Source organism: Aspergillus fijiensis (genome assembly GCF_003184825.1).
Source record: "Aspergillus fijiensis CBS 313.89 unplaced genomic scaffold BO72scaffold_42, whole genome shotgun sequence".
Classification (NCBI taxonomy): Eukaryota; Fungi; Ascomycota; class Eurotiomycetes; order Eurotiales; family Aspergillaceae; genus Aspergillus; species Aspergillus fijiensis.
In genome coordinates, this window is record NW_024469018.1 from 81,027 (window position 1) to 96,621 (window position 15,595).

Here is a 15,595-nt window from a genome sequence, read left to right on the forward strand (position 1 = left end):
TTTATCGGGGAAGATTTCTGATAAGAGCCCGTTTGCACTGTTTGCTTTCGCCCGATAGATACTTAGCTTTTTGTTCCCCGGAATTCTTTCCGTAGGCCTCTCTCGGTTCACACGCGGAAGGTTTATCGCTTTTCACTCCATGGCATCTGAATGGACCGTATTCGCCGGAAATTGGGATCGATTCCAATTTCAGTTGGGTTGAGGGCACTGAGGGCTCCCTGGACGCCTAATGTGCGTATTGCATTCGTGCGCCACGGGTCTGCTGTAGCATACGCCGATGAAGCACCTGCAGCAGCAGCTCCTGAACCGCCTGGGATTGTCCTTCGGGACTACCAGGAGGAATGCATCCAGTCGGTCTTGGATCACCTGAAGCAGGGCCACAAGCGTTTGGGGATTTCACTTGCAACTGGCGCGGGCAAAACGGTTCGTTTGACAAGAACGTTGAGAATAGAGCGAGAGCCTTAGACTGACTGGCGAGCCATCAGGTCATCTTCACCCAGCTCATCGGACGCGTTCCGCCGCGCAATGGAAAGCACGACAAAGCGCTGATCCTCGTCCATCGAAGGGAGCTCGTCGAACAAGCTGCCCGGCATTGTCGACTTGCCTATCCCGACCGAACCGTCGAGATTGAGATGGGCAATACCGTGGCAACCGGACATGGGGACATAATCATCGCGTCGGTGCGGAGTCTTACGTCGAAGGACCGGATCGAGAAATTCAACCCCGCACATTTCAAGCTGATCCTGGTCGACGAGGCGCATCATATCGTCGCGCCCACCTATCGCACCGCATTGGCTCATTTCGACCTCAACGAAGCTTCGTCCAACTCTCCCGTTCTTGTTGGGGTGTCGGCCACGTTCTCACGCTTCGATGGCCTCAAGCTCGGCGCCGCCATTGATCACATCGTGTATCATAAGGATTATATGGATATGATTGACGAGAATTGGCTTTCGAATGCCGTGTTCACGACCGTTCGCTCCCAAGTTGACCTAGCGAGGGTCAAGAAAGACAAATTCGGCGATTTCGCCGTCGGCTCCCTCTCCGAAGCAGTCAACACGGATAAAACCAACGACATCACGGTGCGAGCATGGCTAGCCAATGCGGAAGGCCGCAAGTCTACCTTGGTATTCTGCGTGGATCTGGCGCACACTAAAGAGCTCACGGCGAAATTCCGGAGTCTGGGTATCGATGCCAGATATATCACGTCGCAAACCCCCAAGGATGTCCGCGATGAGCAGCTGCGCAGCTTCAGGAACCTGGAGTATCCGGTGCTTCTGAACTGTGGACTCTTCACCGAGGGCACTGACATACCTAATATTGATTGTGTACTACTTGCAAGACCGACCCGTTCTCGCAATCTCTTAATTCAGATGATTGGAAGAGGGCTGCGGTTGTTTCCTGGCAAGAAAGACTGCCATATAATCGATATGGTGGCCACACTCGAAACTGGCGTCATTTCCACACCGACTCTTTTCGGACTACACCCGGATGAAATACTGGAGAAGACAAAAGTGAAGGATATCAAAGAGAAAAAAGACGACGAGAACAACAATTACCGAGAGCAGCCAGACTCAAAGCTCCCGGATTCTTATGCCGAGGACCCTGCTCAATCGGGCAACATCAAGCTCACCTTCACCAAGTATGACACGATCTATGACCTCATCAATGACATGAAATCCGATAGACATATTCGCTCTCTGAGCCGCTACGCCTGGGTCCGGGTCGCCGAGCATCGATACGTTCTCTCCGGCACAGCGGGATGGCTCACCATTGAGAAAGAGTCGGAGCGGCAGCCTGAAGAATGGACAGTGCACCATGTCCTGCAATACGGATTATCCCAAGAGGTTAGAAAATATGCCCGACCTCGTCTTATCGCCTCCGTAGCGGACTTTGAAGCGGCCGTTCGCGCTGCGGACACATTCGCTGGTGCTGAGTTCGAGGAGCGATACATCTCTGCCCATCAGCCATGGCGTCGGCAACCGGCCACGCCGCCTCAGCTTGAGAGGCTTAACAAGGCCAAGATCCGTGATGGTACAATTACGGCCAAGGATATCACCCGAGGACAGGCGGCGGATATCATCACGAAGCTAAGGCACGGTGGCAAGAAGCGATTTGCTAAGAAGATCAAGGAACGACAGGTCGCAGCAGATAAGGCTCGAGAATTTGAGGATCTGAAGAGAAGGACAGAGGTGAAGGTCGGGCCCTTGGAAAATTAAGAAGATCGGCAGTGTGATGATTGATCTATTTGTCTTTGGTTACACGCCCAGGACTATAGGGTTCATCTACATCGAGTCATGCGATGACAAGTCCCGTGATGTTGACCAAGAGAGCTTCTAGCGAGCTAGTCAAATGAATTTGGACAGGGCATATCCCAAGTAATTTAATGCTATACTCGAGCACTGTACTACTCTCCAGCCGAAGATAGCCGGGAGTATGGCATGTTTTGCCCACTTTGCCGTGTTTGAAGAATTGGCTGTAGTAACCACCGCTCCGCAACTTCATCTGAGCCCTTCGACCCGCCTCCCCGGGACATATTCATCTCCCTCCTCATCCCTCCCCCCTCTCCCCGGCTCAAACAGTCTTAAACGCCCCATACATGGAAACGAGAATACTACTCGACCAGAGCAGTCCCATACTCCATACAGGAATGATAGTACATGCTCACATAAGCCCCTTTCTCCTCTGTATACGCGAGAGACACGATGCTGTGAATCCGAGTGGTTTGGCTCAGATCCTCATGCGCACTGCAACCCCGTCAGCACAGACACTGGACGGAAGAACCAGGAAAGGGAGGGAAACCAGAATCAAAAGACCGGAGGAAACTCACAAGACATACTGCAGGTCATCGACGTAAGTGTTCGCCTTATCCTCCCATCCGAGTGACTGGAAGAACCGGGCCAGAGCCTTGGCCACAAACAAGTCGTTCTTCCGATGCAACGACAGGTACATCTTTGGGAGAGGCGTCTCGCGATCCGGATGGGTCTCATAGTTCCACGCCAGAACGAGGAGCTGCCTGGCCAAACAGTCCCGCCGGTGGGTTTCCTGCTCCTCTTCCGAATCCTGAGCCAGATGGCGCCCACAGCAGCAAATCCCCGCCTCGTCATCTTCCTCCAGGTACGCCCACAGCCGACGCAGCAGCTCCAGACCCTTCTCGCACCACGATCCCCCCTGCGCCTTCCCGCCCAGCGTCCACACATGCTCCGCCTTCTTCAGACTAGGAGGCTCCTCGCCGCCACAGAGCCCGTAGAGCTTCAACCTCGACGTCGCCGCATCGGCATAATCCCACCCTAAAAAGTTGAACTCCGTGAAATGCTTGCCGGCCTCCATATATTCGACCGCCATCCGCGCCGCAGCCACATTCCCGGCTCCGGTCCGCGCGTGCATGCGTTCCAGACACTCGAGGACGGTTGCTCCCAGAGCCTCCGGGGCGAGTTTCCACCGGACGCCCAGGAACGCATAGCCCTTGGCTGCAATCGCGCCGGCCGACAGGAAATCAAACCCCATGCAGTAGGTGCCTCGCACCGAGTGGGGTGTGAATGCGTAGTCGCGCACGAGCCGTTGCTGCTCCTCGCCGGAGATGGCGAAGTAGCCCATGATCTGCCGGTGCAACTCCATATCAAAGGCCCCCAGCCCCTGTGCTGCCACCTGGGCGGAGATCTGCGCGGCCGCCACCTGGTTGAAGCGGTCATGGGCCGTGTCTGTCATCGGACCAATGGGTTCCATGGTGAGACGCACGGTCGACGTCGACGCGGAGCCCTTGCCCTGGAAATTGAGGCTCATCTCAAACGGGTGGCCCGTGATGGTTAGCAGGCTCCGCCATTGATGCGGGTACGGGCCTAAAAAGGGTACGAGCTGATTGCGAAGGAAGAGGAGGTATTGGTATTGTTGCGATAGAGGGTAGTGTGCGACCTGGAGGAGGCGGCCCATGAGAGGGGCGATGTTCTTCCACCACTTCAGCTCGTTGGGGTTTGGAGACTGCGTGGGATATTGAACGATGATGTCCCATGGGTTGTCGGAGGCGTTGCTCTTGGGGGTTTGTATCCTACGAGCATCACGGAGTGTGGTATCCATCTCTGGCTGTGATTCCGGCAATGGAGGTACCGGGAGCGTGACTGTATCCTGCGACTGGTCTGTTGCTGCCATACTGAATCGATGTAGAGGTAGGTGGCATCTGCTGGCAGGTAAGCGGTCTTCCAAGATGAGCTGGGTATATATAGTCTCAAGATGCTATTCGACAAACTGCAAAACCAGCCCCGAGTTTTCAACTCTGCCTGTCATGAAAAATATCGAGGGTGAGTGACGTACGCCAGCTAACTGCGTCAACGAAACGCCAGGTTTTATAAACCACATCGAACGCTTTCCTGCTCTGATGGCACCGGAGAAGTGTCCTAACTTCGTCACAGGACCTGCCCAACACAATCCCTCCAGATATACTCCGAAGTCCGCTTCCCCTGGCTTGACATGTTCCACCACAAGCATGGCAATAGTCTGACAAACGTAACCCTGTCCTCGACGAATAACCTCAGTATTCCTTCCGACGCAATCGGCAACCAGCCACAGGAGAAGGAGACCCTGGCAGCAAGCCCCCATCAACAGTAATTGGAATAGAGCAACTGCTCAAATATGACAGAGCCCCCAAAATGTGTCATAACTGGTCAATGCTGAGTTGCCACCAACATCCCATCCCGTGAACACAATGCCTATCCGGTGACACAACTCCAGGCATCATCAAACGGCTATCCACGAATCAAGCAATAAACATGACCATGCAACATTTGCTTCAAAATGCTACCCCTGACAATTAGCATAAGACATATCCCACAAGAACCAATCAAACTTACTGTCGCACGCCCGTCGAGCCTCCTTATCATTACTTTGAAGGACTATGCCCTGGGAGTTCTAAACAGTTCGGACAACTAGCTTTGTAGCTACTTCTCCGAAGTCCAGAACTTATCTGATCTGCAACGCCTACCGAATTTCGGCTCCAGGGCTCCCGGTCGCCGCGAGTGGCCAGCGGACAACCCTAGCATCGTCAAACAGTCATCCACATATCCAGCAATGACTATAACGATACAACATTTGAGTAGAAATGCTACCCCTGGAGATCTCCATAATACGTATCCCAGGAGAACCAATCAAACATGCTATCAAACGTCCGTCGAGTCTCTTTACCCTTACCTAGAGGATTATGTCCAGACAGGGCTCCCATATCAGCCGGAAGCAAGTCAAGGTAGCTGGAACCGTTGAGTTCTTCTACCTCTACGCGAGTGCGCTCGTGATCGTGCCATTCACACGGCGGACCTTCCGTTCCAGTGGAAGCGGAGTGAAAATTCCTCGCCAGCTGCAAGAAGGTAGCCGCAACATGCTCGAGCCTGGTACACAGCGTCGCCAGGAGACGCATTTGCGAGCGCATGCTTGCGAAATACGTCACCGTTGTCGCGAGAAGGTTCAGATCGTGTGCAACGGTAGGTGTCATAGGGCCTGAATGGTGCACGATATTCTCAAAAATGACGAAGAAAGAAGTGAAGGGGTAGTAAAGAAGATGCCTTTTTTCCCGATCAGTGGTTAGTTTGACTAGAAATTCTGAGCAGGACGCAGGTGTGTTTTACCAGATAACGCCGTTGTATACAGAGTTCCAATTGGAGACCATTGACGTCAGAAGGGATAGGGCTTCGCGGGCGGACGATAGACGCAGACTTGACGAAAACTCCTCGCCTTTTAGCAGCAGGATCAGCACGTGCAGGTACTGGAACTTCATGCTATTGATGCCTAGGGCCATCTCCCGGACTTGGTCTGCTGTGGATGAGGCTCTCTCAAATTCCAGAATTTCTGCCATACGCTGTCTTAGGGTGAGAGAATTTCTTTGAAATGAGAGATGGGTGGATACTAACCTGGTTAGAGTACGAGTACCAAGCATTCAGCTTGGATCGTAGTTCCATGCGCGAGTAGATTGCGGAGTGACCAGTAGCAAGGATATCCGCAAGGATTCCCATCAGCTTTGCTAGTTCGATAGAACAACGAAGCATCTGTGCACCGAAGTGAGAGACTCGTTGGGGGATCTCTGTACCGTGCATACGAGTATGGGGCTGGAACATGAGCAAGGTACTTTCGTCCGGCAGAGGAACATGGTGATACAAAGCCGTGGGCAAGAAGACAGGGCGGCCAAAGGCAAGAGAGCAGGATTTGTCCATCAAGAAGAGAAGCCAGAAGAGACACAGTTGATGCTGTCGCGATTCAGACGAGCCTTGAGGACCAGATATATGCATGCCGAGCGCTTCCGCCTGCCTGCATGCGCTGCCGAGCAACATCCACGAGGTATTGGGCGCGGCGTAGTCCTCGCCATGCATAGCTAGAAAGGCTAGTACTTGCACGTTGACCTCGCGCGGCTCGAGGAAGATGCTGCTGTTGTTGAGGGCCAAATGCACGTTTCGACGTAACACTGCCCCTTCCTCGCTATCCTCCTCGACGGGCACGGCTGCCAACAGCATGTAGTTGAAGTAGACGACCCAAGCCTTTTCCTGTACCCTGTGTGGTTCAAAGACAACTTGCACCATGACTTCATCCGGCGGACTGATGAAAAATGGTTTGCCAACGTCAGCTATCTGAAAGAATCCTGGTCATCCCGCGTCGATGTTAGTTATAAGTTCGAAGTATGAAGCACGAATCGGGTAGCCATACGACTGATCATTCGGTAGCCCGTTGCTTTGGAGGGTACATGAAAGACTGCTGCACTTTTTTCAGTCATCTGCTCAACGTGACTAGTACCTAGCTGGCTAGATAGATATCGAAGCTCGGAGTGGGCACTCAGGTGAGTGGCATCACTCGGTGGTCGGGGTATTTTCTCGATGCTTGCTGACGCCTCTCGCAAGAATGAGAATGAATGCGACGGGCCGATGTAGAGCTTGGGATTAGAACGATCTTTCTCAACCACAGTTCTTTGGTCAGTGTCGGATGGTGGCCTCAGATCATCGGTCCGAGCGGGTGCTGAGGCAATGACTTGTAAGGCTTTATCGACGGACTTGGACAGTTGCTGTACTAGCTCCTCAAGATCTTGTAGTCGACTCTCTATGGTACGCTCATCAGCTGACCCAGCACCCAAAGAGCTTGACAACATTCGTGATTAGTTTCCATGTTACATATCAATTGTGGCTGACTGACTTGACGTCGAATGTATCTCTCGAATAGATGCACTCGCCTGGCCATGGCTTGCAAGTATTGCATTTCGGCAGCTCCCGGGAACATCTGCACTCCTTTAGTCAGGGGTCGAAAGCATGCGAGCATATGTAAGCTTACTTTAGCTTCTTTTGCCTGCAAAAGTCACACTGTGCATGTCAGTGGCGTGTTTTCCGGTGGCGGTCAATCTACAGTACTGCTTACCGCAAACTGGGCTAACCTGCGTTGCATGGTAAAGCACCTGACTGGTTGGTCCCGGAAGAAGATTCGGACTAGCCAGCCTGATATGTTCCAGGTAATTCGAAGCAAAAACCGAGAATTCAATGTAAGAATGGCCGTCGGCGATGCAAAGTCCGAGATGATCGTCCTTTGGCTCGGAGCCTCCGGAGTGAGCCAATCAGACGGCTCGAACGGACACTCCGCGGCCCATAGATGCGGAATCGCGACAATGAGGGATATAAGTATCAGTGCCTCATGACGACTGTCTATTTGACGTAGAATGTCAATTATAATTCAATCAAACCTCTCCTCGTGACAGAGGACACTTCTCGCCTTGAATTTCTGCATTGTATCTTTGCCGCATACATTCATACCAAAACTATGAACCCAACCCCGTCCTTTGCAATCATCGGCGGCGGACCAAGTGGTCTCCTCTTCGCTCGCCTTCTCGAGATCAACGGGATCACCGACTACGTCGTGTACGAGCGCGATGAGTCCGCTATTCCAAGTCCGTGGCAGCAAGGAGGCACACTTGACCTCCGCCCCTCCTCAGGTCAACTGGCGCTCCGCCGCGCCGACCTGTTCGATCAGTTCAGCAAGTTCGCTCGCTGGGATGCTTCGTGCTTTCATATGCTCTACCCAGACGGGACTACCGCAATCCGCCATGACCAGGAAAGAGATGCTCCCGAGATCGACCGTCTGCACCTCCGTCAGCTGCTCCTGGAGTCGATTCCGGCGCACAAGATCCGGTGGGGTCATGCTGTCAGGGCCGTCGAAAGGAGAGAAGCCGATGGCAGTCAAGCTGGTAGTGAAGATGGTGATATAGTCATTCATTTCCTGAATGGAACCATTGCGTCTGGATTTCGATTGGTAGTGGGGGCAGACGGGGCTTGGAGTAAAGTGCGCCCTTTGGTGAGTCTTTCGAGTACACAAAAGCTCCTCCCGATCGGAAGACATGCCCTGTCATTTTTGTCAAACGGTCCTCTAACCTTTATATCTAACGTCAATGCAGATAACGGCAGCGAAGCCCGTATACTCAGGCAAAATGTTCATCGAAGGCCGCTTAACACATGACAACCCTGGCTACGCCATCGCCAAAGAGCTCGTGGGCCCCGGAAGCATGTTCGCAGCCGGGCACCACAAGAAGCTGGCCGTGCAGCGAGTCTCAAACGGTACATACCGTGTATACTTCGGGCTGCAAGCCCCCGAAGACTTCTATCACCACCGCGAGTGCAGCAGCGGACCCTCCGGGGACGAAGATCTCAACAACCGCACGGAGCAACTGCGCAGCCTACTACTCTTGTCGGACGAATACTTTGCCACCTGGGGGCCGCAGCTGAGAAAGTTCGTCGAGACCGCGGAGGGGCCCTTCCGTGCCTGGCCGCTGTATCGGATGGACCCCGAGAAGCTTTGCTGGAGTGGAAAGACCCCCGGGTTAACGTTGCTGGGAGATGCAGCGCATGTCTCGACACCATTTGTGGGAGAAGGTGTCAATTGCAGCTTGTATGACGCTGTCGTGCTGGCTGATAGCATTGTCAAGCATTGCGGTGACGGTGCGGGATTTGATAGTTCGAGTGCAGAAAAGTTGAACCGTGCTCTAGAGGAATATGAGGAAGACATGTTAGCGCGAGGACGAGATCTGATTGAGCGCAGCACGGCGATGGAGAAGGTATTCTTCTCTGAGGACGCGGTGGCAGGAGTTCTCGAGTTCTTCAAGAGTTTCAGTGAGAAGTCTGAGTAGAGACATGGGTGGATGTTTGAGGCCTGGTCCTCTCCTCGGGGTGCTGCAAGAAGGAATGGTTCCATTAGCTGGGATCAAGGGTGAATGCATAGTATGTGTATGATGTGCAATCGGGTAGTCGGTAGAAACACTGACCTTCTCTGAAAGTCGAGACGCGGAAACCACCACCATGTTCGTACCTGGCCTGAGAGATAAGGAAATCAATATTAGGATAGTTACATGGGAGATGACCACAGCGGACTCTTCCTTCCCAATGGGACTTCCCAGGAAAACTAAGACACGGCGGACCGAAATGCACTAATTCTTCGATCACTGCTTTCTTGGACACTCACACACCGATTATCAATCATCCCAACAAGCTAGAATTGACTATCCTTTAACCCTGTTACCTATTCTACCAATTTAGACCTCAATGGCAAGCAATAGAGCACAAAAGAAAATGCCCAAGCGAGCCGCTTCCCAGGACAATGCCGGGGTGTGAGCAGCGTCCCCTCCTCTCCCCAGTTCCACAGATTCGCTAACCACACGCAAAAAGCACCAGGCAACCAAAGCGTCCCAAACCATCCATCGCATCGATCAAAGTACTGGTAGGCCCGCGAGACACGATGTATCGGATCCCCGAACAAAAAGCCCGTTCGTCATCGGAGTTTTTCGACAAAGCACTGGAGGGGACATGGAAAGAAGGCACGCAGCGTACTGTCAGGCTTCCCGACGTCGACCCCCGCACCTTCGGAAAGTATTTCTGGTGGCTCTACCATCCAGCCTATACTCCCAGTTCCGAGTTCAAAGACCTTGTCAAGGCGTATATCCTGGCTGACAGGCTCATGGACAACAATTTCGGGAATCAGTTAATGAATGCGATTGTGACACGGTTAACTGGTGGCAGCGGCGGATATCGCTCTCCTCCTTCCAAGGAGGAGATGGAGTTCGTGTGGCAGACGTTACCTCCCCTGACGCCGCTCTACCGGCTGCTGGTAGATTTCGAAGTCCACGTTGGTTCATTCGCATCGAGTTGGTTGAAGGACAACGGTGTGGACAAGGGGTTTTCAGCTATGGATGGTGAAAAGCTGAGCCGAGAAGACTGGCTGACCCGGCGGTTCATGCTGCAGGTCATGTCTACGGCGATGACTCGGTTTGCGTCTATTCGACCTCAACCATTCCAGATAAGTGCCTCGGATTACCACCGAGCTGTGGGCGGTGGTGAGACCACCTGATATGGCTTGTCATTCTGCTCTCGCCTCAAATAACTTAATAGATATCATAGATAGTCCCTACCAACTGAAAGCATCATGCACCATGCAATAAGACATGCCCTGACACAAACCACAACCTCACACCACGACCCTCCTCTCCCTAAAATGGATATACGGTCCATCCTTCTTGCTAGTAAAGCACCAATCGGTGTGATACTCACCCACTCTGACCCCATTCCCCTCCCCGACCTTCCCCAACTCCCCAGCCGCAGCCCGCAAATCAAACCGCCAGAGAATTCTCGCCAGCACCACCGTAAACTCAATCATGGCCAGTCTCTTCCCCACACACGACCTCGGCCCCGCCGAGAACGGTGCGAACGCATTCGGATCCACCCCCTTTCCGCCGGTCGAACTCGCCAGCCACCTCTCAGGACGAAAGCCGAACGGATCAGGGAAGTACGTCGCGTTATGATGGAGGGCGTAGATGCCACCCCCCCCCGACTTCCATGCCCGCCGGGACAAATTCCCCGTCGACCATCGCTCCGCCGGGTAGGACCTCGCGCCAGAGTGCGCCCGCCACGGAGGGCGTCAGCCGCATGGCCTCGTCGATACAGGCACGGAAGTAACTGCAGGAGGCGAGGGTGGGGCTTCCAGGGCAGATGTCGTTGATGGACGTGAATGCACGGCGGATCTCGTGAGTGGCTTGACTCAATGCCCTGGGGCAGCGCGAGAGGTAGAAGAATGCTGCTGCCATCGCCGTGGAGGTTGTATCCGAGCCTTGGGGGCGATATATCAGCTGAAAACACCGGCACTGCGTTAAGAGGGAGGGGGGAAGAGAACACCCACCAGCAACAATCAACAGATTACTCTCCGCCCACAGTTCCTGGAATGGAAACCCCTCGCCCGTCTCCGGGTCCTTCGCGGACAGCAGCTTGGTGCAGATATCCGCGGCCCCCGGATTCGGGTGTCGCTTGCGATCCTCCATGATCGAGCGACCGGCCTGCGAGAAGCGGAGGGCCTTGGCCATGGCCCCTGGGTAGAGAAAGCGGCCGAGGTGGAGTTTCTCGATCAGGGGCTCTTCGGTCAGCAGGGACATGCGCCGCATTTGGGACATGATCCCGTCGAGGATGTAGTGGTGGGTGTTCGTGTCGAGGGTGTTGAAGGAACGGCCGAAGACGAGCTCGGTCATGACGTCGAACGTGTAGAAGCCGCCTTGTCCGTGGTGCCAGTAAGTACCAGAATCTGGAACAGAGTTGAGAGGACGTACTCCATTCCGCCATGTTCTTTGCACACGTCCATCCATCTTCCGTGTCACTGGCGACTACTGGACTGAAGTTGTCCTGCTTCTCGCTCAAGCGGTCACATAGGTGGTCAACAACTTTGAGCAATGAAGCTTCCAGCAGTCTCAGATTCTGGTCGGAGAGGCCTTGGCTTAGAATGCGACGTTTTCTGCCGTGGACTTTCTTGTCGACTATGTTTAGGGTGCTGTAGGCGCCTTTGATGAGGGGGATGCTGTGGTAGGACTGGCTTTTTTGGACATTCTTCCCGAAATCGTAGATGTCTGGTCAGTGTCAGTCATACTGGACTGGTTTCAGTTGGCAAATAGTGTCTTACCGTGGAACCCAGTGCTGGAGGCAAAGACAATGCGGTGTGGAGCGGAAACGAACGATAGGCCCTGTTTTAATACTTAGTAACCTAACAGGAAGAAAGAATGCTCAGCAGAGAGGGCACCATATTTCTGATGACACCGCCAAATATCAACATAGAGATCCACAGATTTGCCGTGGTATACAGCCCTCCATGTCGTGATTTTGGCGAAGAAAGGGCCCGGATATTTGGCCAATGGGTGGAAGTACAGTCGGTAGATACAGATGCCGACGATCTATTGGTGGATGAGCAATTGCAATTGACGAGAGAGACGTATAGACCAAGGCTGTGACTCACGTAGATAATCCCCGCGAAGAGACTCCAGCCACCTAATCGGAGAAGAAGATGCTGGACGTTTGCGAGGAAGGAAACCATGATTAACCAACCACAGTTGTAGTGGAATACGCCCGCCAGTACGGATACTCTTGGATGATGGAGGAGGCACAAAAACTACCTTTCAGGGTAGTTTTGGTCTTAAGCAAGTTCATCGCCACTTGGCCCATCAACCACGTTATAATCAACGGAGTTAACCCCTCTGTCGGCTAAACATGACTTGACTGACTCAAACAAGGGTCATCAGTCAACATGGTTCTTTGCAAGCTGTATGCACGGGTGACCAGAATCACAGCCAATGAGGCCTGTCCACCAGCCCAACTAACCCACCGTCCCTAGTGGAGTCTTTAGAACAACTGCCAAGGCATTGATGAAGTATGTGCATTGCCTATTGGATTCGATTGGTGCCGTCAGCAGTGGTTGTGTCGGAGATAAGGAAGAAGCATGTGCAGGGGTGAGATTAAGATACGGGTTGTTTTGTAACTCAATGGTTATTTACAGTTTGTTGAAAGAGAAGGCTTATTTCCCAGTCTGTGAAACTAAGAGGTAATCATGGGGAACAACAAGACCACTTCAATTACTCAACGACTGCATGAAAACCAAGGAATTTGCTCGCCTGTCTATCGAATGATTCCCGGGTGCAAGCAAAAAGTGTAAAAAGAAATCTCCCCGACTGGGAGTCGAACCCAGGTCTCCCGCGCTTGTTCCCGAGTGGGATTGACAAGCGGAAATCATGACCGTTAGACCATCGAGGAATGGAGATGTCTTCATTCTGACATCACAGCAATACAATGTTTGTATCAAAAGCTCGTGCAAGTATCATCCGCCTGATACCACGGTTCAATGAACCCTGATCTTCCTCCTCTCCATAAACAGAGTCAAAACAAAACAAAAGCACCCAGCCACCAAGGACTCAATAAAGACCCGGCTGATTGCACGTACAATCGCCCCCAAAATCTGCTGCTGCTCTGACTCGTCCATGCTTTCTAAAAGGCTACTCCCAATCCCGGAGGTCAGGCTCTGAATCTGCGTATAATTCATCGAGGGAAAGAGTGCTTGGATCCTGTTCTGTGCCAGATTCAGGAACATGGAGTTGCCAATAGATAATGCAATGGCAAGCCCTCCACCTCTCGCACACATGATGAAGCCAACGGCGTTGGAGATCTCCTGGGGCGGGACCAGGAACTGGACTAGGGCAAATTGGGCGTTCAGGTACATTCCTGTGCCGATGCCGTTGATGACCATGGCGCCGTAGATGAAGGCGTTGGACGTGGAAAGGTCGATATGCATTAACATGGCGTTGGCCGCGATGACTAGCGCAGACCCGATGGCATACCAGGGGATGCAATAGCCCCACCGGACCATGAGATGGCCGTTCAGGAGAGTGAAGACGGCTAAGGCGCCAATGAAGGGCAGCAGCCGTACCCCTGCCAGCAGAGACGAGTTATGCTGCACAAACTGGAAATAGAGGGGGATGAAGTATATGGTCACAAAGGATGAGGTGCCGGCGGCTGCCCCTATCAGGAACTGTACCACAAGATCCTTTCTTTTCAGGAAATGGACGGGAAACATCCGGTGCTGAGGATTCGACCAGACCTGGTGAACTCCCAGGATGATGAACAGAACACCCGAGACGCAGAAAAGTGCGATCTCGCGACCGTTGTTCCACGCAAAGGTTGCGCCGCCAAAAGAGATAGCCATAAGCAGGGAGATGTAGGCCCCAACCATGAATCCATTGCCCACCCAATCAATGGCCTTCAACCTCTCCCAAAACTTCACTCCTCGGCGAAGGTCACGGGATGGGAGAAGGAGAAAATATGCTGGAGAGAAAGCACCCCCGATGCATAGGTTAATGTAGAAGGCCCATCGCCACGTTGCGGATTCATGGTCTGCAAAGGCGCTTTCGATGACGGGCCCGAGTCTTCTCGCAGGATTAGCCCGTGTTGCTACACGCTTGTTTGGCCGGAGAATGAACTCACACCGTCCCGATACCAAACACTGCTCCGATGACCCCAATATACTTTGGGCGCTCCGTCGGGGTGGTGAAAATAGACAGCATCATCATGACCCCGAGATACATGCCGCCACCCCCTAAATCGGCTATCGCCCGTCCGACGATGAGACAATCCATGTTGGGCGCCGCGCCGCAGACGGCAGACCCGACCTCAAAGACACCGACACATAGCACGTATATCCATTTTGGGTTGAAATGACCGTATACACGTCCCCTGCAAGTGTGGTTGTAAGATAGTCAAAGAGCAAACCCAGAGGGAACTTTCGTACCAGAAGAGATTTGTACTTGCCGACCCTAGAAGGAACGCCACAGACAGCCAGGGAAGCTTGTCAATCGAATCAAAGTCGTAGATGATATTTGGCTGCACGTCTGCGACAATTGTCTGGTCAAGTGCATATAGAAACACACTTGATAGGATAGCAATAACTAGCCATGGGTTGTTCAATTCAATTCCATCCGCAAAGATAGAAGGACAACATACCAGCGAAAGCCCATTTGAGACCGTGGACATCCCGTGCAGGAGGTGCAGCAGGAGGCGTAGGTGAAGCAGAAGATGGGAATGGCGAGGATGTCACAGTATCAGTTGAACTCAAATCATGATGTGCTTGTTTCTCCTCGTCCGACTCTTTCTCCCCATGCGAGAGTGTTAGTGTCCCTGGGTTGGTCCAACTTGCGGGAGGCTTCGGCTGATGAAACTCCAATGTAGTTCTTGAAGTCTCAGACATGATTGTAGATGATGAATAGCCAACAATAGCAGACTGAGATGTCTTTCTGATTGAAATGGCGTGAAGGAGCACCGAGCTAAGGCCGGCCAGCTTTTCAAGGCATTTCAATAGAGCTGGGGGTGTGGTATTTGCTTCAAGCGCACAACTAGGTAGTATTCATAATCCATGGTAGTACCCGCAAAGTGCTTATGTTCGACTCGAATAAACGTAACCCATGAACAAGGTGTTCAGGAGTTCTGCCCAAGAGTTCAATGCGCAAAGGACGGAGGATGGATAGTGATGGATGACAGTAGGAGAAGGAAGGCAGCCGGAATTACGGAGTTAAGCGCTACAAAATCAGCAGCCCAGCGTCGCGTCACGTCACGTTCCTGGCGTATATCCCAAACGTCAATTTCCCTGCCTGGTATTTGCGTTTTCAGAGTCCGAAAAGGTAGTTTACGATCACATTTCTGCCTGCCTCACTCACTCTCTCCACCCAGCGGTGGTTCAGTATAAGTGGCGACCACGACCATACAATGTGACATTGTCCTACAACCCGACTCTCATCCCC

At 52.8% G+C, this 15,595-nt stretch overlaps 7 protein-coding genes and 1 non-coding gene across 8 annotated transcripts; 3 read left to right on the forward strand and 5 right to left on the reverse strand.

Moving 5' to 3' along the window:
- The first annotated feature begins 110 nt into the window (after window positions 1-110).
- On the forward strand, window positions 111-2,373 carry BO72DRAFT_408976 (DEAD/DEAH box helicase). The gene is made up of 2 exons (XM_040942394.1): window positions 111-423; window positions 486-2,373. The coding sequence occupies exons 1-2, from the start codon at window positions 151-153 to the stop codon at window positions 2,214-2,216; spliced, it is 2,004 nt and encodes a 667-aa protein (XP_040799029.1). The 5' UTR covers window positions 111-150; the 3' UTR covers window positions 2,217-2,373.
- A 238-nt stretch (window positions 2,374-2,611) lies between these two features.
- Window positions 2,612-4,071, reverse strand: BO72DRAFT_383442 (aromatic prenyltransferase; the record flags this gene model as incomplete). Its single annotated transcript, XM_040941510.1, has 2 exons — window positions 2,612-2,744; window positions 2,828-4,071. 2 exons carry the CDS (start codon window positions 4,069-4,071, stop codon window positions 2,612-2,614), a joined length of 1,377 nt encoding a protein of 458 aa, XP_040799030.1.
- Window positions 4,072-5,092: 1,021 nt separating this feature from the next.
- BO72DRAFT_383226 (fungal specific transcription factor domain-containing protein) lies at window positions 5,093-7,241 on the reverse strand (the record flags this gene model as incomplete). The annotated part of the gene is made up of 5 exons (XM_040941506.1): window positions 5,093-5,546; window positions 5,610-5,839; window positions 5,892-6,613; window positions 6,679-7,103; window positions 7,159-7,241. Coding segments are annotated over 5 exons (1,914 nt in total), but the record flags the coding sequence as incomplete, so codon positions are not given.
- Window positions 7,242-7,668: 427 nt separating this feature from the next.
- On the forward strand, window positions 7,669-9,427 carry BO72DRAFT_408987 (FAD-dependent oxidoreductase). The gene is made up of 2 exons (XM_040942395.1): window positions 7,669-8,304; window positions 8,405-9,427. Exons 1-2 carry the CDS (start codon window positions 7,774-7,776, stop codon window positions 9,131-9,133), a joined length of 1,260 nt encoding a protein of 419 aa, XP_040799032.1. The 5' UTR covers window positions 7,669-7,773; the 3' UTR covers window positions 9,134-9,427.
- A 35-nt stretch (window positions 9,428-9,462) lies between these two features.
- On the forward strand, window positions 9,463-10,537 carry BO72DRAFT_529656 (BTB/POZ domain-containing protein). The gene is made up of 2 exons (XM_040950252.1): window positions 9,463-9,610; window positions 9,675-10,537. Exons 1-2 carry the CDS (start codon window positions 9,546-9,548, stop codon window positions 10,345-10,347), a joined length of 738 nt encoding a protein of 245 aa, XP_040799033.1. The 5' UTR covers window positions 9,463-9,545; the 3' UTR covers window positions 10,348-10,537.
- On the reverse strand, window positions 10,370-12,205 carry BO72DRAFT_514699 (cytochrome P450; the record flags this gene model as incomplete). Its single annotated transcript, XM_040949527.1, has 5 exons — window positions 10,370-11,103; window positions 11,173-11,538; window positions 11,594-11,887; window positions 11,941-12,012; window positions 12,058-12,205. Coding segments are annotated over 5 exons (1,191 nt in total), but the record flags the coding sequence as incomplete, so codon positions are not given.
- Window positions 12,206-12,971: 766 nt separating this feature from the next.
- On the reverse strand, window positions 12,972-13,061 carry BO72DRAFT_t205. Its single transcript has one exon. It is a non-coding gene; the product is annotated as a tRNA-Asp (tRNA).
- Window positions 13,062-13,146: 85 nt separating this feature from the next.
- BO72DRAFT_479068 (putative MFS drug efflux transporter) lies at window positions 13,147-15,045 on the reverse strand (the record flags this gene model as incomplete). The annotated part of the gene is made up of 4 exons (XM_040947554.1): window positions 13,147-14,227; window positions 14,286-14,534; window positions 14,590-14,746; window positions 14,802-15,045. 4 exons carry the CDS (start codon window positions 15,043-15,045, stop codon window positions 13,147-13,149), a joined length of 1,731 nt encoding a protein of 576 aa, XP_040799035.1.
- Window positions 15,046-15,595: the final 550 nt, after the last annotated feature.

What these genes read in the sequence shown, in the direction of transcription:
- BO72DRAFT_408976 (XM_040942394.1), top strand. Translation starts at nt 151, where the DNA reads ATGGACCGTATTCGCCGGAAATTGGGATCGATTCCAATTTCAGTTGGG. An exon ending in CAACTGGCGCGGGCAAAACG is followed by an intron (nt 424 to 485) that starts GTTCGTTTGACA and finishes GCGAGCCATCAG; the next exon opens with GTCATCTTCACCCAGCTCAT.
- BO72DRAFT_408987 (XM_040942395.1), top strand. Translation starts at nt 7,774, where the DNA reads ATGAACCCAACCCCGTCCTTTGCAATCATCGGCGGCGGACCAAGTGGT. An exon ending in GGAGTAAAGTGCGCCCTTTG is followed by an intron (nt 8,305 to 8,404) that starts GTGAGTCTTTCG and finishes ACGTCAATGCAG; the next exon opens with ATAACGGCAGCGAAGCCCGT.
- BO72DRAFT_529656 (XM_040950252.1), top strand. Translation starts at nt 9,546, where the DNA reads ATGGCAAGCAATAGAGCACAAAAGAAAATGCCCAAGCGAGCCGCTTCC. An exon ending in TCCCAGGACAATGCCGGGGT is followed by an intron (nt 9,611 to 9,674) that starts GTGAGCAGCGTC and finishes AAAAAGCACCAG; the next exon opens with GCAACCAAAGCGTCCCAAAC.